At 36.0% G+C, this 26372-nt stretch overlaps 2 protein-coding genes across 2 annotated transcripts in view; one reads left to right on the plus strand and one right to left on the minus strand.

Moving 5' to 3' along the window:
* Positions 1-411: 411 nt before the first annotated feature.
* Positions 412-17945, minus strand: LOC136802617 (RNA-binding protein 14-like). The gene is made up of 7 exons (XM_067059369.1): positions 17730-17945; positions 4173-4256; positions 3185-3255; positions 3018-3041; positions 2099-2491; positions 1079-1887; positions 412-713 (listed from the first exon to the last, which is right to left on the minus strand). The coding sequence occupies exons 1-6, from the start codon at positions 17886-17888 to the stop codon at positions 1086-1088; spliced, it is 1533 nt and encodes a 510-aa protein (XP_066915470.1). The 5' UTR covers positions 17889-17945; the 3' UTR covers positions 412-713; positions 1079-1085.
* A 425-nt stretch (positions 17946-18370) lies between these two features.
* Positions 18371-26372, plus strand: part of LOC136802618 (chromatin-remodeling ATPase INO80-like) — a 29037-nt gene continuing 21035 nt past the window's right edge. Inside the window, exons 1-3 of the mRNA XM_067059370.1 lie at positions 18371-18562; positions 24599-24750; positions 26188-26276. Coding sequence (XP_066915471.1) covers positions 18530-18562; positions 24599-24750; positions 26188-26276 — 274 coding nt within the window. The 5' untranslated portion in view covers positions 18371-18529. The remainder of the gene's footprint in view (positions 18563-24598; positions 24751-26187; positions 26277-26372) is intronic.

Consider the following 26372-nt stretch of genomic DNA (forward strand, 5'->3'; position numbering starts at 1 on the left):
CTAGCTCCCGGACTATTATTTCTACGTCGAAAATCACCAATGAGGAGATTTCATCAGAATAGAAACCTCGTAGGAGGAAGGGCCCTCTCTTCAAGTATAAGAAGAAATAGAATTCTTCTAAATGTTTCGATACATCAAATACCCATTGTGTCCCAAAAGAAAAGCGGACACATTTTTATATGAAGACAAATTCTCATAATTTATTCTCAATTTAATGACTTGTATACTAAATATTTCAATCTCAATAACCTATTCAACCATCTTGGGAATTGAATATCTATTGATTGAACAAAGAATTGTACTCTTATTTCAATTATTTAGCTCATTTTAGATAATGAGTTTCGACTTTTTATAAAAATATTTCCGCTTTTTTTGGGACATCTACGTAGACACATAACAATTAGAACATGATTTTCATATAAGAGGTAAAAAGTATTTCAGTAATAAATCACATATATGCACCACGAAAAGTGATACGCGAGTAAAAAAAGCGATAAAACGATACGTCGAGTTCGAAATAAAAAAGAAAGTCCGTCGTCCTTAATTTATTTGTACTATCTGTTGTTATTTTTTGTCTTTTTCCCGTCGAACGTAAGTAAAGCCTTGATATTCCGCGATAAATTTCCGATAATACCCGACATACGACATACGACACGACTCGACACGACTCGATTTTCCTTCGTAAGAGCTTGGATTTGAATCACGCATTCGACCTAAAGAAACGATTGAAAACCTCAGTGAATCGATCTCCCTTTCTCATTGAAAAAGTACATTTAATTCATGGATATACACCACTTAAGAGGCTTCCAAGAATTTTCAAAAATTCTATTGTTTAAGTGACGTATTGGGTGGAAAATTTTAAATAACTTCTCAGAAGACTCTCCAGTGGTGCATATCATGAATTAGAGGTTCTGGATATCCCATTCTCATTCAACTACTAAAAAAGTGGAACAATTTTCACTTTTTCTCGGACAAAACAAAAAAGCGAAAACTTCAAACTGTAGAAGAAATAAAACGTATAGCAACAAAATTGTGACGATAAAAAAAAGTTGTGAAAACAATTTAGAAAGGATCAAACCTGGTATCTAGCGGTAACTGTAACTGTAGCCAGCTGATGCAGAGCCAGGAGTAGCAGCCGCAGGTTGTGCACTGTATGCTGAAGCTGAGGTGCCATAGGAAGCAGAAGAAACACTAGTGGATTGCTGATAAGGCAAACTCTTTGTCGGTGAGTCTGCTGCATATTGAGCATAACTTTGAGTTGCATAACGAGCTCCACCGTTTTGGCTTTGAGTGGCGTAAGGCGCGGCACTCGATTGACTTTGAGCAGGATAAGAGCTTGCATAACTTTGAGTTGCATATGAAGAGCTTGCATAACTTTGAGTGGCATATGAGGAGCTTGCATAACTTTGAGTTGCATATGCGGAGCTTGATTGGGTCTGAGCTGGATAAGAGGAATAGGATGCGGTACGTGCAGGTGTAGCATAAGATGGAGTGGCAGCGTAACTTTGCGTAGCGTAAGTTGCAGTCGATGCTTGACTTTGTGTGGCGTACGGCGCAGAAGCAACTTGCTGACTTTGTACTGGTCTGCTTGTAGCATAAGGGTCAGTCGTTTGGCTGGCGTAGGGAGCAGATCGTTCCTTTGAATAGGGGTCACTTCTTTGGCTAGCATAGGGATCACTTCTTTGGCTAGCATAGGGATCACCTCTCTGGCTAGCAGAGGGGTCACTTCGCTGGCTGGCATAGGGGTCACTTCGTTGGCTTTGACCACTAGCATAAGGATCAGCCCGTTTACTTTGAGTAGCATACGGAGCGGAGCTACTAGAAGGGGTGGAGTCCCCGTAAGCTAAACGTCTTCTTTCAGCAGCATATGGGTCAGATGCAGGTGCTCTATAAGGAAGAATAATACTCTCAGTACAGGCAATGGTTTCATAGTATTAACATTGAATAATACAAGTCAACTGAACTATTATTCAGCCCTGCGTAGTATTTGTACCCCCTTCAAAAAGATATATAAAAAAGTGGTATATTTGCAGCCATCTCATGGTTTCTGCATAGGTGTAACTTTTCCTAACGTTTTTTATGGGGATGGGAGGTATACCTTGAATAATCATATGTTCTTGGCGGGCTGCGTTCCCTGTATCCACTTTTTGAGTAAGGGTCCCTTCCATAAGAATCTCTGTGTTGGTCTCTCGGGTATGGATCTCTTGCATAAGGGTCCCTCGGAAGATACGGGTCTCTGGCGTAAGGATCCCTCTGGTAGGTGTCACGGCTGTAGTCACCTCTTCCTCTTCCTCCACCTCGGCCACCATAGTCTCCTCGGCCACCATAGTCACCTCGGCCACCATAGTCACCCCGGCCACCATAGTCTCCTCGGCCACCATAACCACCTCGGCCACCATAACCACCACGGCCACCATAATCCCCACGCCCACGGCCTCTACCACGAAAGCCACCTCTGGGTGGAGGTCTATCAAGGCGTGCATAACGATCACTAATAAAATAAAAGAGAAATCGCTCAATAAAATATATTTTCATCTTTTCAGATTGCAATCAAAAGTTCTGTTGGTGATATTTTCGTTTCAAGCATTAGTTTAATAGCTGGTTCATTCAAGATACTGAATGATTATACCATTTTTTGAACCAACTATCGTTATGACACTTATGACAGGAAATGGGTAACAAACCCAATTTAGACAACCGAAGTTCTCTTCTCGGTGTAATAGAACATCACCAAGGGTACTCTTAGGTTCCAAATAAACAGGGGGGACTAATTGCCGGGGGTTGGAAGTTGTACTTCTGAAAACCCCAAAAAAGGTAAATATAGGCTAAAATCAGGCTATTCAGAGCAAAATAAGGGGCCTTCTCTTTGACAGCTGAAAATATTCTTAAGAATTTAAAATAGACGGGGGGGGGTCCTAAGAAGGTCCGGGGGTTGGAAAATTTTCGAAAAATTAACAAGTGGAAGCTAAGAGTAGAGAGTGGAGGATAACCATAATCAACGAGCTAGATAAACTTACATTCTTAGTTGGCATTCTTTAGCCCTAAAAAGACAAAGAAGTAAACAATAATAGTATTTAGTTTAAAATAAGGCTAGAGAAAAAGTAGAAACAAAACTAAGGAGAAAGTGAACAAACCAGCACAAAAATCACACAAAATGTACATAAAAATAAACGTAAGAGCTTACCAGTGACCGGGTTTTCCACACTCAAAGCAAAGGTTTTCACTATCTGGTAGATTCTGTTTGTTCTTTGAAATCTGAATAAAAAAACAACAAAAGAACTCTTCTAGAAATATGAATCTATTATGATGGTCTTGGTTGAATAGAAAGAACTTTAGCCCCCCCCCTCCCTGAAATCTATCTTCTCCCTTTTAAATCCGAAATACTGGGTTCCCTCCCCTGAGATGTTTAACAAAAGATTCTGGTATATACCAGTAAAAATTTCAATTTTGGATTTAAAAGAAATGGTCAGTGCTTTCATTCATTTACTTACAAATGACCTTTCCTGCTAAGCAATGAGACTTTAGTTAAAAAAAAAAGTTATAAAATGACACTGTAAGTCAAATTCTTTTGGCTCTTTAATGTGATTTGCTAAGGATTTTGATAAAAGAATTATCTAATCATATCACCTTCTGAAGTGGTGACACCTTCACTGTTAGTGAAATTCTTTTGGCTATTACTGTGGATGGGGATTTGCTGAGGAATTTGCCGAAAGAATGAACAAATTATAGCACCTTTAGAAAAGTCTACCAATAGATACATGTTTTTTTTTTATAAGCATAACGCTTATAAGCATTATGAAGGCTCAGATTTGCAGAATTCCTAAGCATAACATGAGCATATATGTCAGCCTAAAATATTTTTCAAGTGGTCATTTTTATCTGTTTAAAAAAGGTTTGGTAGGTCAAGTAATAAATAAGACATTCCACGGCTAGCTACATTCCACTGCTCCCAAAATCTGAACAAATTTTTACAAAATTTCTGAAATTTCATTAAAAACTTGGCTCGGGGGTGAATCATAAGCATGATTCTTAAGCATATAATAAGCATAAACTATGCCTGGATGCTTTGAGAACTTAAGCATACACGAGCCTGACCAAGGGACATACACTTGCTTATAAAAAAAACAACATGTAATTTAAGAAGGTTAAGCCTTTCCCCAGAGTATTCATACCTGTATATTAATCCTACACCCATCAATATTGGTGCCACTGTATTGTGTTATAATGTTGTCAGCTTTTTCTTTGTTCACGACAAACTAAATAAAAAGAAAGGGAAAAGGTTGGCTCATATGTTAGACCAGACCTTCTAAGTCTATGCCTGCATTTCTAGAATTTTCTCCTCCAGTACCAATGTTATATGGTATATGATTTAAATTTCTTCCTTCCAAGGTTTGTATGTGTGGGTGCAATTGGGTTTAACCGTAGTATACTAAGACAACAGAGTATACTAAGACCTATCTTTAAAGAAAGATGTCCAAATCAGAAGAGGGATGTCAACATTAGACCAATTTAATGTACTAAGAGGCCGTAGTATGCTAAGAGAGTGATGTCTTACAATGCTAAGAGCATGACAATTTTCTCAGTATTGAAGACTTTGTGGGAGTTTATTCAGAAATCATTCAAATTTAAAATTACCTCTACCAATGGATACCCCTTAAAACCACATACCCCTTAAAACCTACAAAGTTGGGTTTTGGGTTCTCTTAACTACAAAACTTAAATTTTAATATTGTATAATTGCCTTTTTTACAACCTCTAAAATTCGAGCTTCAAATTGATATATCTCACGAACTAAAACTTTTTGCCAGGTAAACGAGCCCTCATTTTTTCTCTTATGATTTAAGGGCTTTCAAATGGCATAGGTTTTGAATTTGAAAAATAAGTTTGAAGCACCCAAAAAAGTTTTTGACCTCTGTTTCTATTTATAGTAACAGAGAGGGGTCAAATCTCGGCTTTTTTAGGGTGTTTCCACTAGAAAAATGATTTAGGCATATCAAGAATATATGGACATGTTTTTTAATTGTTTCGTTTTTAGGGGTCTTGGGAAATCATCATTCATTTCTAATATAATGAATGAACTAAAATTATGCCCTGGTGATGGTTGCGTGGAAAAGATGGACTTTAAAAATTTAAAAGAATTTTTTCTAAAGCTTAAATCTGTCATGACTTATGCTTCAACAAAGTGCGGTCCAAAAATGAGCCAATACTTAGCATTTTAGTAGGAGCAAATACTTAGCATTTGGATTTAGAGGCTTGTATCTCTCTCAATTTTTCTGCTATGACTCTAATACTTTGCACATGCCTTTTTATACCTTATAAGATCAATATACCAACATAAGCAATCATTAAAAATGGTTGTATGGTCCCATTATGAGCATGTTTTTAGCATTGGGTGTGGCTTTTTTTTGATCCACCAGCACAGTTAAGATAAACACAAAAGAACTATGATATTGATATTATGCATACTTGAGGCATTCAAAAAGTTAGAAAAACCAAATTTGGCCGATATAAAGCATTCCAGGGTCCTTTTATGAGCAAAAATTTAGCATTGACTGGACTTAGAGTTCTTGAAGGCCATGTCTTTATGCTATTATTTGAAAACCCGAAGGTTATTGTTATTTCATAGCTCATTTAGGCGCTATTTGATGCTTGGATCATTCACGAAGCTTAAAAAGACTTTTCTGTGATCTTTGTCATAGTTAAATGGACCAAAAGCGAGCAGTATTTTAGCATTTTAACGGAAAATGTTAAATATTTGCTCGATTCTGGACCCTGAAAAGGTTTTGAACATCAAATAAGTTATCATTAATGTTTGATACACAATTGAACAGAACTTCATGAGGTTATTTTATGTTCCTAGGTCTCAAATGAGCTGAATTTAGCAAAAATTAGACTAGGTGTAAAGTTAATTTTAGTAAGAGAAGCAGAATAAATTGCAGTATTTCCAGTGGAAAATGCTAAATTAAGCTCCAAACGGGCCCTTTAACAGCTCAAATGTTTTATTGGTGTTAATAACTTGATTATTAAATTACTTCAAAGGAAGTTAAGAAGGTTTTACACCCACTCCAGCCTTTTAATTAGGTGTTTAGAAACATACTAGTAATTCTGCTGCAGTATTTTTAGTGGAAAAATGCTAAATTTAGCTCCAAACAGGCCCATTAACAGCTCAAGTGTTATATTGGTGTTAATAACTTGATTATTCAACTATTTCAAAAGAAGTTATGGAAGTCTTATATCCAATCAAGCCTTTTACTATGGTGTTTTGGCACTTATTGTCAATGGGGAAATAGGTGCTAAAAAAGTGCTCTAAAAAGGGCCCCACAATAAGAAAATGTGGGCCTTTTAACAATAGGCTGCTTTAATTGCCATCCCTCTATGAGAATCATTGGTCAGATAGACAACTTCCTGGGTTTTTAGCTCTGATTTAGATCATTTTGCGAAACACATACAAATGCTAAAATTTGCTCCTAACTGGCCCCTACAACAGCTAGAATTTTGGGAAAAGAACTTTTTGGGGTCCTATCATCCCTACTAACATCCTGTGAAAATTTCGGACCTCCAAGTTACCCCAATCAAAATTTAGCTTTTTTGAAAATGCCAAAAACGAAACAATTAAAAAACATGTCCATATAGCTTTAGCCTGGGAATCCAAGCTCATAATCTTAGAAAAGACAAAAAATACCTCACCTCAAAAAGTTCTAAGATTATGGAGCTTGGTGCAGGTAGATTAGTCTGACACAGAATGTTATAAACAGTCTGTGTGTGAACCCTTGTTGAAACTTGTCTAAACTTTGAAAACCCAGGCAAGTACACACATAATCAACTTACCATAAAAACTCTTTCACAAGCTCTAAAGACTTTCAAAACTACTAAAAACCACATCAAAACATCAGCCACAGGTATTTAGACTTCCAGTCAACAGCCATTTTGTTTCTAAATTAATCTGTTTTCATTTTCATTTGTTTTCCTTTTTTCTGCTTTTTCCATAAATTATGCGCGCGCATCGAAATGATCAAAATGCGCGTGAAAGTACTGCTAAGTAATACACCGAAAGCTGGCCAATCAGGCCAAGCCTGCATTGCAGGGAAAAATCTCCCTGCAGGCGAGTTACCTGCCCCAAGCGTTAAACAAGCAGCAAAAATATCATGAACTAGACTGTGAACAAAATTTTACGCTTGGATTCCCAGGCTAATATAGCTTATGTAGCTACCGGGTGTGCCACAAATAAGTTACCTATTTGATTTGATATTGTAGGCAGTACCAGTAGAAAAGACATTTTTCAAAGATTGTTCCGGAATCATTCAGAGGAAAGCCTAACTTGAAATTTGGTGTATTACTTTTTAATTTTACTTCATTGGTTCAAAAGTTATGTTCAAAAACCTAAAATGTCAATTTAAAAATATGTCAAAAAAAGGCTATAATATTATAAGATATTAATCCAAGTTTCATCGATATTATCTATTAAAAATCGATAAGGTCGAGGTATCGATTATACCGATATTAATCAACATTATCAATTATTAACACTGTAATCGATATTATCGATTGAAAATCTATGATGATAATTTAATTGAGTCCTAAAAAACTGTGAGTATCGATTATCTATCAATTATCGTTTTTAATCTAATCGATATTTAATCAATCGAATAATTATAGATTAGGTAACGATTTTAATCGATAATCGATTTTATCGATTAGTAACGTCTGGCTGCATCCATCCAAAACAAATTAACTACGCAGCTCTGCTCTAGCTCTACTAGGGTGGGGCGTCAAATGTCAAATTCAAGATGTAGTGTTTTTTTTTGAAAATTTAACCCATTGTGAGGCGTTCTGCCCAATTTTTTTTAAGGTCAGAAGTCCAAAACTGGCCAAAACAATTGGGGGTACTGATTCGAACTACAGTTCTGGCCTTTTCAGGCCTGTAAATATGCCAAAACTATGGCAAATCTTATTTTTTTCATTTGCTGTACTAAACTTTATGAAGAAACAACAAAATAATCATATTGGGTTGAAAATTGTGCCCATTGGAGCCCTAAACGAGCCGTTTTAAGCCAATTTTGGGTAGCAAAATGCTCAAAAATTCATATAGCGTCTTCAAAAATTCGCTTTTTAGCAAGAAAATATCATATTTATCAAAAATTAGCATTTTTTAAGGCAACATTCTACAAACTGAGTTTAAATGGTGACTGAAATTTTTTTTGCAGTGATAGTATTCTGGAGATACTCCAGGGAAATAAAAATCATTTGGGTCTGGGATGGGTCTATGTCCGCCATTATGGAAATAAAATCCCTGCCAAGAGCTATTTTTCAGGCAAAAACTCAAATTTGAACTGGAAAAATCTCTAAAATGACGATAGACATGGGCCCGAATTTTCTTGCAGTGATAGTATTCTGGAAATACTGCAGGAAAATCAAAATCATCTGGGTTTGGGATTTGGGTATATCCACCATTGTGGAATTGAAATTCCTGCTAAATCGCAATATTTCAGGCATAAGTCCCATTTTTGACTGTAAAATCTTAAAAATGGCAATAAACATGAACCAAAAATCTTTTTGCAGTGATAGCCTTCTGGAAATACTCCAGGGAAATCAAAATTCTTTGGGTCTAGGATAAGGGTATATACGCAATTATGGAATTGAAATATGTGCTAAAACCGGCTAAAATGTAACGTTTCAAGCAAAAACCCCATTTTTGACTAAAAACTGCTCTGAAATGGCAATAGACATGGACCTAAATTTCTTTGAAGTGATAGTATTCTGTGAATTCTCCTGGGAAAACAAAATCATTTGAGACTGGGATTTGTTTACATCCACCATTATGGAAATGAAATCTCTGTTAAAATGCTACATATTTCCATCCAATACGTCATAATTGACTAAATATTTAAACATTAAACAAAGAATATGAATTTACAATCCTTTAATTTAAAAATACTAGTTGAAACAAATTATAGCAAAAATCCTATTCCACTCGACAATTCTTTATAGCCAACATACATTTCCATTCTCAAAACTTATTCCGTCAAAAAAAGATTGCTCTTTTGCTTGATATATGCGATTTAAAGTGCCTGAAAATGGGACCGGTCTTTAGACGGTCTTTTAAGGGCCGGTAAATGACCGGTAAAAATTTGCCAAAAGGCCATTACGTGTCTAATTAATTGAGCTGCCGCTGCGAAACGTCCGGTCCTAGACCGGCCCGATCGCCCGGTCGGCATCCTTTTAAGAAGAATTTTTTGATGTTATCGTTCTTAAAAATTACCAACTAGAGGCCTGGACCGGTCTAACAAACAGCCTGGACTGGTCTAACGAGCGGCCACGAGCGTCTAGAAGCGGCCAGGACCGTTAGAGATTACATTTCTAGAAGGTCTGCAGGCCGATCTAAAACAAAAATTTGACCACTACTAGATCGCTCGTAATACCGGACCAAGACCGGCCTGATTTTCAGGTACTTCAAATTGCTTGGGAAGTCACATATTATATACATTTTAAAACTGGCTTCAATTCAAAAATTGTTGTCCCAGAAACATCTTATACCTAATAGTTTTTACCCCTGGAGTATTTACAGCACAATATCACTGCAAAAAGATTTTGGCCCCAAAACTATTGCCATTCTAGAGAGGTTTTTAGTCAAAAATTGGGTTTCTGCTCGAAATGTTGCATTTTAGCCAGTTTTAGCAGGAATTTCAATCCCATAAGGGCGGATATACCCTTATCCTAAACCTAAAGGATTTTGATTTCCCTGGAGTATTTCCAAAAGGCTATCACTGCAAAAAGATTTTAGGTTCATGTTTATTGCCATTTTAATGATTTTTTCAGTCAAAAATGGGATTTTGCTTGAAATATTGCGATTTAGCAGGAATTTCAATTCCAAAAAGGGGGATATACCCAAATCCCAAACCCAGATATGACTTTAATTTTCCTGCAGTATTTCTAGAATACTATCACTGCAAGAAAATTTGAGCCCTTGTCTATTGTCATTTTAGAGATTTTTTCAGTCCAAATTTGGGTTTTTGCCTGAAAAATGGCTCTTAGCAAGGATTTTATTTCCATAATGGCGGACATACACCCATCCCAGACCCAAATAATTTTGATTTCCCTGGAGTATCTCTAGAATACTATTACTGCAAAAAAAATTTCAGTCACCATTAAACTCAGTTTGTAGAATGTTGCCTTAAAAAATGCTATTTTTTTGATAAATATGATATTTTCTTGCTAAAAAGCGATTTTTGAAGATGCCATTATGAATTTTTGAAAAAAGTGAAAAAACTTGAAATTAATTTTGCTTAAAGACTTTATTGAAGACTTTTAATTCTAAAAATTTCAGACATGTAATTTAATCAGTTTAAAGTTTATGAACTTGCAAAATTGGCCTTAAAAAGCATTTTGCTTACCCAAAATTGGCTTAAAACGGCTCGTTTAAGGCTCCAATGGGCACAATTTTCAACCCAATATGATTATTTTGTTGTTTCTTCATAAATTTAGTACAGCAAATGAAAAAAATAAGATTTGTAATAGTTTTGGCATATTTACAGGCCAGAAAACTTCCATCAGTGGAGGCTAACATACATACCCCTGAAATGAATGGCCTGGCTGGTCACTAAAATAAGCTATATTCAGCTCCGCTCACAGTTCTACTCTACCATTTTTGTTTTGATTTAACTTTGTATTTTAATGACCAGACAGGTCATTCATTTGAAGCTATGCATATTAGCCTCCACTGATGCAAGTTACCCACTCTCACGGTACCCCCAGAGGGGTTCGGCCAATTTTGGACTTCTAACCTTAAAAATTGTGCAGAACGCTTTACAATAGGTTAAATTTTCATAAAAAAGACTACATCTTGAATTTTTTTGACTTTGCCCCAAAAATGACTGTTGATGCCCTACCCCGGACCCGATCAATCGAACTTGTCGAACCAATCGAACAGTCGACTAATCGAACTCCATCGAACGATTAAAGATTGGAACTCTAAGATTTTTTAAAAATTGTGAGTGTTCGATTAAGTTTGATCAATGGGTTTAGGCTCGATTAGTTCAATAAACCAATTTTGTTCTACAAGTTTGTGCTGCTCCGCCACCTTTTTCAAAGAGGACGTTCTGTTGAATAATTATGTAGTTCAGCTATAAAAACAATGATAGAGCCATGCATAATTACTGTATCATGCATATTTAATAATTATGCATGGTTTTATCATTTTTTTTCTGCTGGACTACATAATTATTCAATTATTCAACAGGGTGGCCTCTTTGAAAAAAGGTCTATTGGGAATGTAAATGGGGAAATTATTTCTGATAACAGATTACATACTTTCCTTGTATCCTTGTATCCAGAATTGCGTAGTAGTAGTATTCCGCCACTTGGCCGTGCACGAAACAGAGGGGCTACGGACTTTATTCCAGATGGACAAATATCCGGGCATTGTCGAAATGGCAATCGCGTGCCACGCGTGTCTAATTTGGAAATGCGTGTGTCAATGTTCGATCAGAGAAATAAGTTTTACACATGTCTAAACTTTTGACTGTATCTAAAGAATTAGTAAACCTTTTTAAGATCTGTAAAAAGCTCTCTACTCCCAAATAGTTCTAGAATAAACCCTGAAAATCCCAAGATAATTGATAAAATATTAAATCTTTAAAGAAAGATTGAAAATGAAAATTCACGAAGAAAAAACAAACCTTAAGCAAATAAATTGCCTGTAGGTCATTTTTCAATGAAAAATAGAAAAACTTTTGGATATTTGAATTCCCCAAACATTGTAGAATCTTTTAGTACATATGGCAATTAAAACCTTAAGATCAACTGAATTCTTTCAATAATCATAAAAAAACGTCCTTTCGCCATTTTGTTTTTTAAAAATGTGAAGTCGGAACTTCTTGTGACATAACAAATAATTTTTCAACATCCAATGAAAATGCGCGATTTGTATCACGCGGTAGGAAAAAGTCACGTGACAGCAATTTCCGTAGAATGGCTGTTCCGTTATATTTATAGGATAAGAATACAAAGATATAATCAGGGGGTTATATTATTAGCTGGGACTTTGCGAGGCTAAGCTTTTAGGGCAATGTTTTTGGTTTTTCTGAAGCATATAAGATAGAGGAAGACCTACTGAAAAGGGGAAATTAGGGGAACAATTCTATCAAAAGTTATTGGTAAAGAAAGTCACCTTTTGAGGTCGAAATCATGGGTTTTCTTGCATAACTTTTTATTGCAGTACCCCTGTCTTATCTCGGTTTGACAACAGGTAGTCAAGTACATAACAAACATACGGGAATGTTTACACATGGACAGGATAAGTTTTCAAGAAGCCCCAGCAAGAACAAAAGTTGGATTTGGCTGAAAATGGCTGAAATTGAATCTTTGATATAATTTTTTTGGTAAAAGCTATGGTAATTCTGTTTGGCTATATGAAAAGCTTATTCATTCCTTGTCAAGATACTTTTTATTTGACATTGGTTGCTTTACCAAACAAAAAGATATTAGAATGTCTTGACAGTTCATTTTGTCATTTTTGTGTCATTTTGGTCAGCTGAACGGATTGACGCATTTCCATTGTTTTGTCTTTTGGAACACGCGTGGTGCCAGGATAAAGTTTTTTGCAAGCGAGGGATTTAATATCATCGAACTAATTGAAGCTTTTACTGACTGAACTAATTGAACTGCTATTGCTTCAAAAATTGTGAGTGTTCGATTAGGTTTGATTAATCTTTTAAATCGTACTTTAATTGTTCGATGGAGTTCGATTAGTTTGATTGGTCGATTGGTTCAACAAGTTCGATTGATCGGGTCTGGCCTACCCTAGCTCTACTCATTTCTACCATTTTTGTTTTGATTTAACTTTGTATTTTAATGACCAACCAGGTCATTCATTTGAGGGCTATGTAAGTTTCCCTCCACTGATGCACAAGTTATGTTACCCGACTTCACACGGTGGTAGGAGTTACGTTTTAAGTAAAGTCCTATTAGCCATTCCAGGGTCAAATTGAAACTATTGTGGTGGCAATCAAACCTAGTTCATCTTGTAGAGCTTCAAAAAAGAAAAAAAAATGAGGGGTCATACACCTCCTAATGATAAGCGGTTCCGGAGATATTGAGATTTTGGTTCCGCTAAAATAGCACCTTTTTAGACATTTGAGGATGACAATTTAGCCCAGAAATGGCATATAAAATGGAACCGACATATGCTGCAAAAATTGAAAATTCAAGCAATTGTATTGAGTCAAGATATTCCAGATATCTTCATTTTGACTGCAGACTTTTATCAAATTCTTTTTGTAATGGCTTGCTAACACTTCAAGGAAGAAAAGAAAAGACATTTTTTTGAAAAAGAAGGCATTGCATTGCAAAAAACAATAAACCAGCCGAGGCTGGAAGGTCAGCCAATAGAGCTTAGCTAGATAGCTTTAACTAGAACAGTGCTCACATCACTGGATAACGACCGCCTTAAATTTGATGAAGAATTCATCGGTTTAGACAATGATCTACTTCGACACTCTCGTTTGCGTGATTTAACTTGAAAATATGGATATTTTTTATAAGCATTGCACTTATAAGCATATCTAGGCTCAGATATGGGGAAAAATTAAGCATATGGCAAACATTACTTGGGCCTACGAAAAATGTTTTTTTCCCGATTTTGGCTGGAATTTCAGTAATTCCCTAAATTTGTGTTTTAGATTTAGGCATCCACTCAAGCTTTTTTCAGCCTTATTAAGCTTTGGACCTAAGCATCTCTGAGCCTGTTTTCGGATTTTTGTATGCTTATAAAAAAACATGTGTAAGATGCCTTGTAAGTTCTGGGAATTTGATGAGCTAGTATAGTATATTTTGAGTTGTTTAATCACTTGTGGTTTGAATCAGAAGCTGATAAATACTTTAAGTATTTTTATTTACTTAACATTTATCTCCCTAGCGGGGCGCCACATCATGTTTTTCATCTATTCATGATAAACATCGTTATCTCCGAAAAAATGCTTTTATTATCTCCGTAGTAAAACGCCACACATTTCAGAAAACAAGCGATTCTACAAATATCTCAAATTTGTCTCAGCTGCTCAAACCTTTAACCGAAAAAATTCTGCAAAACGTGCAGAATGGGCGAGTCAAATTTTAAAATATTCAAAAGGATAGCACAGTTGTGACAAATTTTGAATCCAACTTTTTTACCCGTATACAGCTCGGGAAACTAGGTCACAGTTTGCTTCAGAGCAAACTGGTGCGACCGCTGTTTTACAGAGCAATTAACACTTTCTTCATCAGCAGTCAACAGAACAACATCCATCACAAATCATGTATGATAGATACTTCATAAAAAATGAAAAACAGCACATGTAAAAATGCAATATAACTAACAATGCCAAAAAGAATTGTAGAGGACCGAGAAAAGTTAAAATTCAAAATAATTACTTCAAGAAGTACATCTAAAAACAAAGACTACCTCTGAAATCAAAACGCTTGCATCCTAGCTAACACGCTGAACTTTCTAAGCCACCGTACCATCCACCGATACCTCTCTGGGCCACCGTACACGCGGGATATCTCTTAAATATTTGCGTGGTTATCTCCCTAATATTCAGCCACCAAAAATGAAAATTAAAGATGGTAACTTAAGCTGCATGATTTCACTTTCGATTTCAACTTTCAACCTCCCAACTCCGTAAACAAAAACACGACGGTAAAAAACCGCCTTCAGGCGGTCGATTAACCGCCTTCGGCGGTCGATAAGTGGGTTAACAGATGTAAGATATGCACTGAAACAGAGTAGACTAAATATGTTGAATAATGTACAAAATGTGAAACATTTGATAACTTATTTAAAATTATGTACTAGGTCACAGTTTGCTTCAGAGCAAACTGGTGCGACCGCTGTTTTACAGAGCAATTAACACTTTGTTGGCAGTCAACAGAACAACATCCATCACAAATCATGTATGATACTTCATAAAAAATGAAAAACCTCGTGAAAACCAGCACATGTAAAATGCAATATAACTAACAATGCCAAAAAGAATTGCAGAGGACCGAGAAAAGTTATAATTCAAAATAATAACTCCAAGAAGTACATCTAAAAACAAAGACTACCTCTGAAATCAAAACGCTTGCATCCTAGCTAACACGCTGAACTTTCTAAGCCACCGTACCATCCACCCATACCTCTCTGGGCCACCGTACACGCGGGATATCTCTTAGATATTTGCGTGGTTATCTCCCTAATATTCAGCCACCAAAAATGAAAATTAAAGATGGTAACTTAAGCTGCACGATTTCACTTTCGATTTCAACTTTCAACCTCCCGACTCCGTAAAACAAAAACACGACGGTAAAAAACCGCCTTCAGGCGGTCGAAAACAAGCCTGAGAGCTCCTCCAAACCCCCCCCCCACGAGAAGCTTAAAGTATACTTCTCTTTAGCATTGTCCATATAGTATGTACGCAAAGATTTTCCAAATATTTGACACCCCTCCCCCCTTGTACGCAGAGAACAATAGAAATGACTTTGTTTAAACAATAGATGTACGCTTTTGCTGAACCCCTCTCCCCCCTTCACTGTGTACGTATATACTATATGGATGGCCCCTCCAGTCTGGGTAAATAAATTTTGTAGTTTAGTAACCGTCAAGTTACACAACATGCACACAACCATCTTGAAGACTTTGCTGGTCGCAAATGATAATCGAAAGCAAAACTTAAAATTCATAACAATGCGGGGAAGCTCATTTTTCCCCCGTTTTGCTTTAAACTCGCTTTTGATTGGTCTATGAATTTGGGCGATTGATTTACCGCCTTGGCAGAATAAACACACAACCATAATAAATAAATTCAACAGGGCAGCGGTGTAGGAATTAATTTCAACTGGGAGTCCTCTCTTCTGTGCCAAGCACTGGCAGTGTTTTTTTAAACTTTAAAACAATGTTAAATGAAGACCAGATTGATCTGTTTGTTATGGCTGTGCAAGTTGTGGCGAGAGTGTGCATGTTGTGTAACTTGACGGCAGCCCGCTTTCGGCAAGTCTGATAAGAGATATCTATAAACTGTTATCGCCATTCATTCCATTCCATCATTCAGTCAAAATGTGTGCCAAGGTTAGAAAAGGTTAGAAAAACACAATCTGCGTCCGGAACTGCGTGAAAAATAGTTTGATCAATTTCAACAAGAACTGTATATATTAATATTAATATAAATGATCAAATTCCAAAGACCATTTGTCATAATTTTGCAAGTCCAATAATAGGAGATGTGATGTCATCATTTGCTGGATTTCCACTGTCGACCTCTGCACGCTCTGTGTTTAAAAGTTTTCAAATCGAAGTAGAGAGCCGCATGCTAATGGAGAGTAAACCGTAAACACCAGTTTATCCACGGTTTCTCAATTTTAAAATTCGGATCAGTCCACACGAATTCCCTTTCAACAAGACGTATAGCTGCTTCTTAACAGAAAAATATTTTCGACTGACCGGCCGAACGACTCCCACTTTTTAAAGTAGAAATGACGGGAACCAAACATTTTTTAGCGATTCGACTTTATCACAAACACGTCCAAGTCCAAAAAAGCACGATTGCATCCAGTCTTTATATCAAATTTATACAGTAGCTGTACTTTTGTAAACTTTATCAAATCCAAATAACATTATAACACCATCAATCCCCCTAGAGGCAAACAAGAAAAATATGTTTTTATTGCAAAAACTATTAAAAAGCAGCAATAAAAAGTATATATCAGAAAATTCAACATAAACAAAAACTTGAGCAAACGGCTTTAAACCTTCAAAGGATGTAGAAAAAGAATCCCCTTGATGAAAATCATGTGTTTGATTTGCCGAGTTAAAAAAATAAATGACAGAAATTGAAGCTTGCAACAGATTTACACTGGAAATACTTTGGTACTGTACAACACTGACTTATCACATCTGACTATCGCTTGAGCCGCCATCTTGAAACTACATTATGATCTGTAAAAACAACGCACGCTAAAAGTACCCAAAAAGTTAACCCGATCGGAAGAAAGTTTAGAAGTAAAAGTGAGATCGGAAAATCGGATTTTTTTTTTGTCGTCTTATGATGATGGAAGAACTGAATTTTACCTATTTGAATGCTCAGCTTAGGCTGACCAATTAAACGTTATTAAGCGGAAGTTAAAATTGCTGAACTTACCTATCTTTGTGTAATCAAAGCGCTGCGGAGGAAAAATTCCCCATGGCATATAAATAACTGTTTTAGGCTAAAAAAGGGTCAAATTTTTCAGTGGTACCACTCTCTATAATTCTATTCCTTGTTTTCAGGCTGAAAATGTTTGCCAAAGTATGAAAAAGTACAAATTAATAACTTTAATGAAAGAATTAATTTCAGAGCATAGTAGCACCATTGGATTTCTCAGGTATTTTCTGATAAATATGGAAAGTTTCACTGTCTGAACATTTTTTCCTCCGCAGCGCTTTGAAATCAAAGATGAGTTGTGAAATTTTTTGTGTCCCGCAGATCTAATTTTTCTAAAAATGGCCTTGTTGGAACGAATTTTTAGACAAAAGTGTAGAATATTACACCTGCATATTATGTATGGTTGGAAAGCTAAAAGAAAGCTACAGATTACTCAAAAATAATTAATTTTATAGCTCAACTACACAAAGAACAATTGCTTGTTAAAGTTGGACCTAAAATTGAAGATTTTCATGAGCGTCAAATAAAATAATAAGCAAACCCGTTTTTTCATCGCATCATAATATTGAAACTTACTGCAAAGGCATAGTTTTTGACAACATCGACTCTTTTTATACCATCGTTTCCTAAAATTTTCTGAATCTTTTCTGTGTCCCATGATGTATCTATGCCTCCAACATAAAGCTTGATCGTTTGGTCATCAAATTTCTGATTTTCCTTTCCAGTGTCCGCCATATTGGATTATCTTACCTTTTAGACGAGCTTGTACTTCTTAACTAACGAATCGCTTAGTTTACATAATACACTTCCTTAAAATTTAGTCCTCTTTATGTTTCATAAAAGAAAAAAGTGCGAAAACTTAGGTATTTCTATCATAAAGTTCATAGGAAGTTCGACCATGGATTAAAGGTCTGTCTACATGAAAGATCTTTTACATCTGGCTGTGAAATTTTCTTAGTAATTTTTGAACTACTTTTTATTTCTGTGTACCTCAAAGGGAGAATTGAATACCAAAAATAAATTCTTATTACTTTCTGGAACTTTTTTAAGTTTAAAAGCATCTAAATAAAGGTCAGTGACTTAAGGCCCTGTACTTTATTTCTTAGAATTAGCAAACTCAGACTTAGCCCTCCCCAGAAAATCGGCAGTTTCCTATTAAGGGAGACTTGGGTACGAAGTTGATATATGAACAAACACATGCGCACATTCTAAAATTTACAGTATTCAGAAAATGGCGGCCAGCCCCCCGCGACCGATTTCAGAAATGAATATCTTAATTTTTTTTATCATGCCTTTCGCGGTGAAAGCATGTCGTCGGAAAATTGGCAAATGTTTTCGTGCAAAAGGCTTGAGTGTTAGGCAGTCATCAAACTGGCATGGAGAAACATAATGAAATGGGTATAAATCAGGTAAAGAGTTTCTCAAATTAAATTGAAAATGAAAGTGAAAGTATTTTTTACGACTTTTTTTTAATGATTTTGTTTCTTCAGCTAACTTCCCTAATTTATACATGAACATAAATCTGGTTGAAAACCTTCTGTCAGGTTTCATTCCGTACGTTTTTTATCCACGTTTCGAACCGGTTTCCCCGGTTTCCCGTTAATTAAAAATTGGAACTTTCCCGTGGGCGCAACAGATGAAATGATCTGAAATGTCTAGAAAGAAAGTCTGGAAAACGTCTGGAATTGACATACCGCAGTATAGACCTAACTCTTCATACAAAAATTACGGGAAACGCGTGTTTGGACTTTGTACCCTATGCTGCACTCAAGCACTTGGACCAAAATCCCGCAAAGGCAGGACAAAAATCAGTTTTTTGAAGTTTGCAAAAAAACGCCACATAGAAGATCTTTCAAATTCAGTATGTGAATAGAGCAGTAAAAAATACAACTTTTCTATTTTTCCTTTTTTTGCAAAAGTTCTAGTAATGAAAATAAAGGGATGATGATAATTGAATACTATCCATTGATGATCCGCGGCACTATCGTAAAGCTAGAATCGCTTCGCGTACTCTTCGCTTGAGAAAATGATTGACAGATTGAAGTTTTTCATCCCCGCGGTGCGCGCCGCGCGGGAGCTCGGGCGCTCTGCGAGAGTTCTCGGCTCAATCCTCGGACCACGCTAAAATGGTAGACTGAGCTGCGATAGATCATTTCGATGGAAGTTGTTGGAATGTTTACAAGGCTCTTGACAGAAAATCGTTTGTTTTATTGTCAATGATGACAGTGCGGTTATTAATTTTGTTAGATCTGACAAATTGATGTTTGTAAGTGCACTTTATAGTTTTGATTCCCATTGAAGAATCATATTCTGGTTTTCATGTTATTAGATGGTGTTTTAGAGCTTTAGGTCTACACTGTACCGTGAGAGGTCCTAAATCCGACACCACTGCCTAAATCCGATGGGGTCTTTCAAAGATACAAACTAAAATAAAAACAAACCTTTCGCACGACCCATGGCATGGCCCGAACATGTTTGGGCCTGCCATGCTCGGGCCACAAAAAAGTATTATTGAATCGGCCCGAACATTTTGTTCGGACCATGTTCGGGCCATGTATTTACAATTGATACGGATTTGCTAGGAATAGTAGAATTTAATTTTATTTACCTTTCCTGGTTTATCATCATCCATTGTTAAATATTTTCATTTGACAAATTCAAAGTTCCAAATACCAGTTTGATTCACAAAGTTGTATAACAGTACAAAAAACGATCCAGAAAAATTCTGCTTCAAATAGGAGAAGACCACGAGAAAAGGGAACGGGATAAGGAATAAAAAGAAGACCATATTATGTAAGATTCAAATCATTCTTTTTAATAATTTTCCTTGGAAATAGAACCGTCAGACGATCAAATCAAAACATTGATCTGAACCCGCTGAATGTGTGACGTCATAATTACTGCTTTCAGTTTGCGTGTTTTGAAAGTTTGATGTGTGTACTCCGTCTTGGTGGAGTTCTTTAATGGTATGAAAACAGAATATGCAATGTCTTTAAGAACAAATTTCTAAAAGGCTTTTGTTTTTCTGTAAATATTTCTTTTTGGATTAAGAAATTCAATCTTTTATTGTTCTAATGATTATAATATTTCTTTATAAGATGCTTTGTTGTCTTTTTAATCTTTGTGTAAACTTGCATATGTTTTGCATATTTTCCAACTAAATCCAACCACGGCTTTTTCGTTCCTCTATTTTTGCATACAATTCAAGATGGCGGATGGAAAGGCAAAAAGGTCTATTGAACCAAATAACAATAATTGCTTCTTATAACAAAAGATATTTTTTTATTGCAATATGCACAACGTCATAAATGACAACAGTAGTAACAGCATCATAAAAAGTAATGAGATGTTTTGATTTTCCAAAGCACACCAAAATATAAAAGAGGTCTGTGTATGAGCGTACTCATTTTGAAACGTTACGTAATCAAGCCTGGTTTTTATTACTTTAAAAGGTAATTATTTTTACAACTCACACTTTTTAATTACATTAATTGACATCTTGACATTACAGCTATCTTGTTAGATGTTTTGTTTCGAGAGTTCCAGCAATAGTTTATCGTTCAACTTAGAGAGGGAATGTTTGTAAACATAAATTTTTTTTCATAACAGTTATTTGGGGGGGTCGGAATTAGGCAGTGGTGTCTGATTTAGGACCTCTCGCGGTACCTGTCCAGAAAAGTCTGGAATTGGCATACCTTTCTGGAAAAACTATAGAATTTGAAGGAAATTTTCCTGAACTTTTATCCTGGCATTTGAAATTCCCAAAAATTTCTGCTCGCTTCGCTCGCAACCAAGTCTTTATATGATGTTCACTCTGAAATTTTTCAAACAGTTCCATCAATATGACCAAAACATTTTGTTCAGCCATCATCACTCTAAGAGAGGCCATCACAGAATGAACTTCCTTATATAGGATGAACCATATTCATGTGTACACTCCATCACAGAGCCTATTTGAGATATTTTACTAACTAGCCCAGAGAAAAATTTTGAACCTTTATTATTTGAATGCATGCCTTTTAAATACTCAAATATAAAGAAATTAAAAAATTTTAACTTGGTCATTAGTCAAAAAAGTCATTAAAATTGATTAGCCTCTGCGATGGAGTGCAAGGCTGAAAGCCACATGAATATGGTTCATCCTATAAAGGGAAGTTCATTCTATGGTGGCCTATCTTGAAGTGAAGGTGGTTGAACAAAATGTTTTTGGCATATTGATGGAACTGTCAAATGAAGTTAAGGAAAAACTTCCTAATGGATAAAATAAACCAAACCAAACGCATGTGCCGGAACAACAGAAGATTCCAGAGCACTTCCGGTGTTCTGGCCAGGTGTTCCAGCTGGAGGTAGATTTTCAGCAATTGGACTGCACAGGAACTCTGCAACACTGCTGGATTTGAGTCATGTGCCATCTCTTGAAAAACCCGCGCGGAATAAAATAGAAATACAGGGGGTCACACTACTGGCTACAGGAACTTAAAGCAAACAATTAAGGCCAACATTATACTTTAATTCTCTCACCCCCGGACCACCCTGATATGAGCAAGGAAACTATGTTGGCCACCCTTACTGAAAATTTCAGATCAAAACAAACTAGGAATTAATTCCTGTAACATGATGAAAATTGGAAAAAGCTGGTTTTAGACTGTTTCTGATCCTAAAGTGCTATTTTTTGGTAAAAGCTATGCAATTTATGTTTGGATTTCTAGAAAGCTTACCCATTCATTGTCATATATTTTTGGACCTACCCCGGTGGAGGTCCTATAAATTTTAACCTCTGTCCGTTCGTTTGTTCGTTTGTTAGTTACCAACTTTTCTCAAGATTTGCTCATTAGTTTTTTCTGATTTTTTGCACAAAGATGTGTAACTATAAACCCTCGAATATGACGGAGCCCGTTTTTCGAAAAAAAAGTTTTTTGTGCCAATTTGGGCCACAATACGACTACAAATCGGGTTTTTTGGACTTTGTGAAAAATTGGATCATTAATTTTTTTGATTTTTGCATGAAAGTAGGGTACCATCATACGTAAAAGATGGCTCAAGCAGATTTCTGCAAAAAAATTTTGTTGGCTCGAAAAACGCATGTTTATCTATAAGAATCACTATTAATAAGCATACATCAATGTTCTTAGTCAAATTACTCAAGTTTTTTATAAGATAGATGATTTTTTTGTTCACGAGGGCTTACTTTTGAAGAATATGTGTGTTTAGACATGAAATTTTGGCTGCTTAGCGTGTTTTTATAGAAAATATTTTTTTATTAGCACTTTATCAATTACTTAGGTATTAGCTTTTCTCGAGATTGGCTCTTGCATTCTTTATGATTTTTTGCACAAAGATGCATAACTATAAACTCTCGAATGTGACGGAGCCCGATTTTTGAAAAAAATGTTTTTGGGCAAATTTGGGCCAAGAAGCGGCTAAAAACAGGTCTTTTAGACTTTGTGAAATATTGGATCATTGTTTTTTTCTGATTTTTTGCATGAAAGTAGGTAAAACTTAAAAGATGACAGATTTTTGTAAAAAACGAATTTTTCAGCTCAAAAAACGCATGTTTATCCATAAGAATCACTATTGATAAGCATACATCAATGTTCTTAGCCAAATAACTCAATTTTTTGATGAGATAGATGTTTTTTTTTGCTCACAAAGTCTTGAATATGAAAGAATATTTCAAGAGCATGAAATTTTGGTTTCTAAACGTTTTTTTATAAGAAACAAACAACTAATTTTAATAGATCATCACTATTTGTATTCTGAATGATTCTTTAATGGTCACGCTCACGTAGATATCAATTATGTGTTAAATGCATAACCAGGTAGGTCCATAAAAGTATCACTTGTTTATTTGAAAGTAATCTCTTCATGGAATAAAAAGATATAGTCAAATCTTGTAGGGTCATTTTTCAAAAATATTTTGCCAAAATCGATTTTCGCATTTCGCCATTTTACCCTACACAAACGCACGTGCCTGAGCATGAAAATAAAGGAACTTTTTGCTCCGGGCGTTTCCTGAGCGCCAGGAGGGTACTTTTGCTCTTTGTCTTAGGGCTGACGTCCATACTCAATATGCCACAGCAAATGTCAACTAGAAAATATTTAGCACACTGGATTTGAGTCATGTGAAGTCGAACGGGATTTGAGTCACGTGATATCTCTATTGAAAAACCTGTGTGATATAAAATTGAAATTAAATGTCTACATGTGGTTATACTAATGGCTATAGGAGCTGAAAGCAAACGATCAAGACCAATGTTATTTGTTTTTCTGAAGGACAAAAGGTATAGGAAGGTTTACTGAAGCCAGCATAAGGCTGGGGCTATTTATTTAAAAGCTATGGGCAAAAAAAGGCACTTTTTTGGGTGATATTTGTGACCATACAAGCGATTCAAAGGACATGAAATTCTTGCCAGCAACTAGCTGGTTTTGTTTTTGCCGGCAAATTGCTGGTTATCTGTTTGGTATAGCCGGCAATGTTATAACAGTAGCCAGCAAATTGCCGCATGACATAGGGTGGAAAAAGTGCCTGTAAAAACTGTAAACAAATTTTCTTTGCTGCCAGCAAATTGCTGGCATATTGCTGGCATATTGCTGGATATTTTTCTTCATTGTCAGCAAATTGCCAGCTATTTTTCTTTGCTACCGGCAGATAGCCAGCAAAAGTCTCCTGTTAAATCAAATCCTTTCTAAAAATAAGAATTTACACAAAATGTTGCCGGCAAACTGTCTACCAGCTTTTATTTCCAGCGCTGTAATTGATGGATTGCCGGACTCGACAAGAGTGTTGCCTGCAAGATGCCTATAGTTTTGCCAGTATCAAGCCGTAAGACTTTTATGTAACTTAAGATCACTTGGAGATTCACATTAACTTTTTATTTACATTTTACTTAAAAACTTTAATTCTGTTACCCCCTGTCCCATACCGCCACTGACAAGAATGAGGGAACTATGTTGGCCACCTCTCCTGAAAATTTCAGATCAAAACAAAAAACGAATTCCTGTAACTCAATGAAAATTGGAAAAAGCTGGTTATTGACTGTTTCTGATCCTAAAGTGCTATTTTTTAGTAAAGCTATGCTATTCATGTTTGGATTACCCATTCATTGTCAAAATATTTTTTATTTGAGAGTAATTGCTTTATGGAATAAAAAGATACAGTCAAATCTTGTAGGATCATTTTTCAAAAAAATTCTGCTAAAATCCATTTCGCATTTCCTGTTTTTACCCTACGCAACAGGGATCGAATGATATAAAAACAATGCTTGCCAAAAAGTGCAATGCATTTTTGAATCCTTATCCATCCAGCCCATGAGATCCAAGGAATATAATGAGTGTGTCTGTGGCAGAATGGACCTCGCCCCCTCCCCCTTTAGCATTAAAAAGATGATGACAATTGTTTCACAAAATTGCATATGGAAAAGAATTAATTTCTGTAACATCTTTAGGAAATCAGCAGTGTGCACCCATCAACTCAGCCAATTGCACTATCAAAGTATGGATCCCCTTCATCAATAGCTTTTGCAGACAAATCTTTGGACATATCCAATCTCATCAATGTATCAGAACATCTTTTTCAAGAAGAGATCAGTGACTTGAGGTATCACTTTTTTTTAATCTGTCACCGATCAAATGTGACTCCTCTAGTGATTTAAAGTACCTGAAAATCAGACTGGTCTTGGTACAGTATCAGAAGCGGTCTAATGAAGGTCAGAATCTAGTTTTAGATTGGCCTTCAGACCTGGTTGTTTTTTAGTTTTTTAATAACGATTACATCAAAAAAGATATTGACTGGTAGTTCAACGCCTGTCCTGCACTTCAAAATGGCGGCTAAATTAACTGGACTTGTAGTGACCTTGAAAATGCATGATTGTGACAGTATAGTTGTCTTGTTTTGGCTTGGGTCCTCATTAATGTTTCGGTCTATGCTAAACTGTAAGTATTTTCTTGCTCGCTTCGCTCGTAATCAATCTAGACCAAATACAGGTAGTAACATCTCTTGCACCTTGTCAACAAGTCATATCCTACTATTCAAGTCGATTTGAGTTCTGAAAAACCTTAAAAATATAACAATAGCGTTCAGTTTGAGGTCGTTGTTGTTATTTTCTGCCCGCATAGTTTGATTATTGGCCCGATAGTGTCATTTGGGCCCGACGCGAAGCGGAGGGCGCAAATGGCACTAGAGGGCTAATAATCAAATTGCAAGGGCAGAATTAATGACAACAACGAACGAAAACTTAACGCTATTACTATTATTATCCATATCGGACATTCAAACAACGTTTTTTTCTAGCGTCAACCAATTATTTTCGCTTCAATGCCATATCTTCAACAAATTTTTAGCACCTTGCGAGCGGGCCGCAAATGACCAAAAAGTGTTTTTTTCTGACGTTAGTTTAGTCTCTTTTTTCAATGCAACAACTTCAATTTAATTCCGAGTGGGCCGCAAATGACGTTATTGCCCTATACCCAGGCCGTATAGATAATGATAATGATATTTTAGCCCTCTGAAGCCTGGCGCTTTAGTTTCCTCAGCGCAGGTATGACAATTTGATTCACAAAACCTTTCAATACCGCCCGCCGATTGAACCTTTAATGGCTGACCGCTATATGGATAATAATACCCAATAAATGGTCCAAAAAACCTTGAAAAAAAACACTAAAATTTTGCCAAAAAACCTTGAAAATCTTGAAAATGGCGACAAAAATTCCGTAGACACCCTGAAAGACCAGTCCAATTTTCTTCGCTTAGGGGTCACAAATTATCCTATATAAAAGCAAGTTTTCTCAATGACCTAGATCTTTGACTATTGCTAAGATATCAAGGTTGTATTTTTTTCACTAGCAATCTAGCAATAGAGAAAGCCAGGCCTGAGCTAAAATCTCATTGCCTGGAACTTGAACATAGGCTGTTGTTCTGCACTTTTACTTGTGGAATTCTTCAATGATATATAATAAGTTTATTGTCAGACCAAAGATTAAATTTGATAAATCTGTTTATTTAGTTAAACTTTTTTCCTTAATCTTGATTTGTTAGCTCACTTGATTCAGACAATGAAGAAGTAGATGATGAAAAGATTTTGCCCAATGAAGATAAAAGGAGTATTCCTATATTTGCCAAGAAAGGTAACTCAACTATTTTTTTTCCTCAAAAGATAAGAACCAATGCCCAATCTGCAATCAGTTTCCTGCTGCTAAAGACCTACACAAAGAGTCATTGAT

This window comes from Clytia hemisphaerica, unplaced genomic scaffold, assembly GCF_902728285.1.
Source record: "Clytia hemisphaerica strain Z4C2 unplaced genomic scaffold, Clytia hemisphaerica genome assembly, whole genome shotgun sequence".
NCBI classification, from domain to species: Eukaryota; Metazoa; Cnidaria; class Hydrozoa; order Leptothecata; family Clytiidae; genus Clytia; species Clytia hemisphaerica.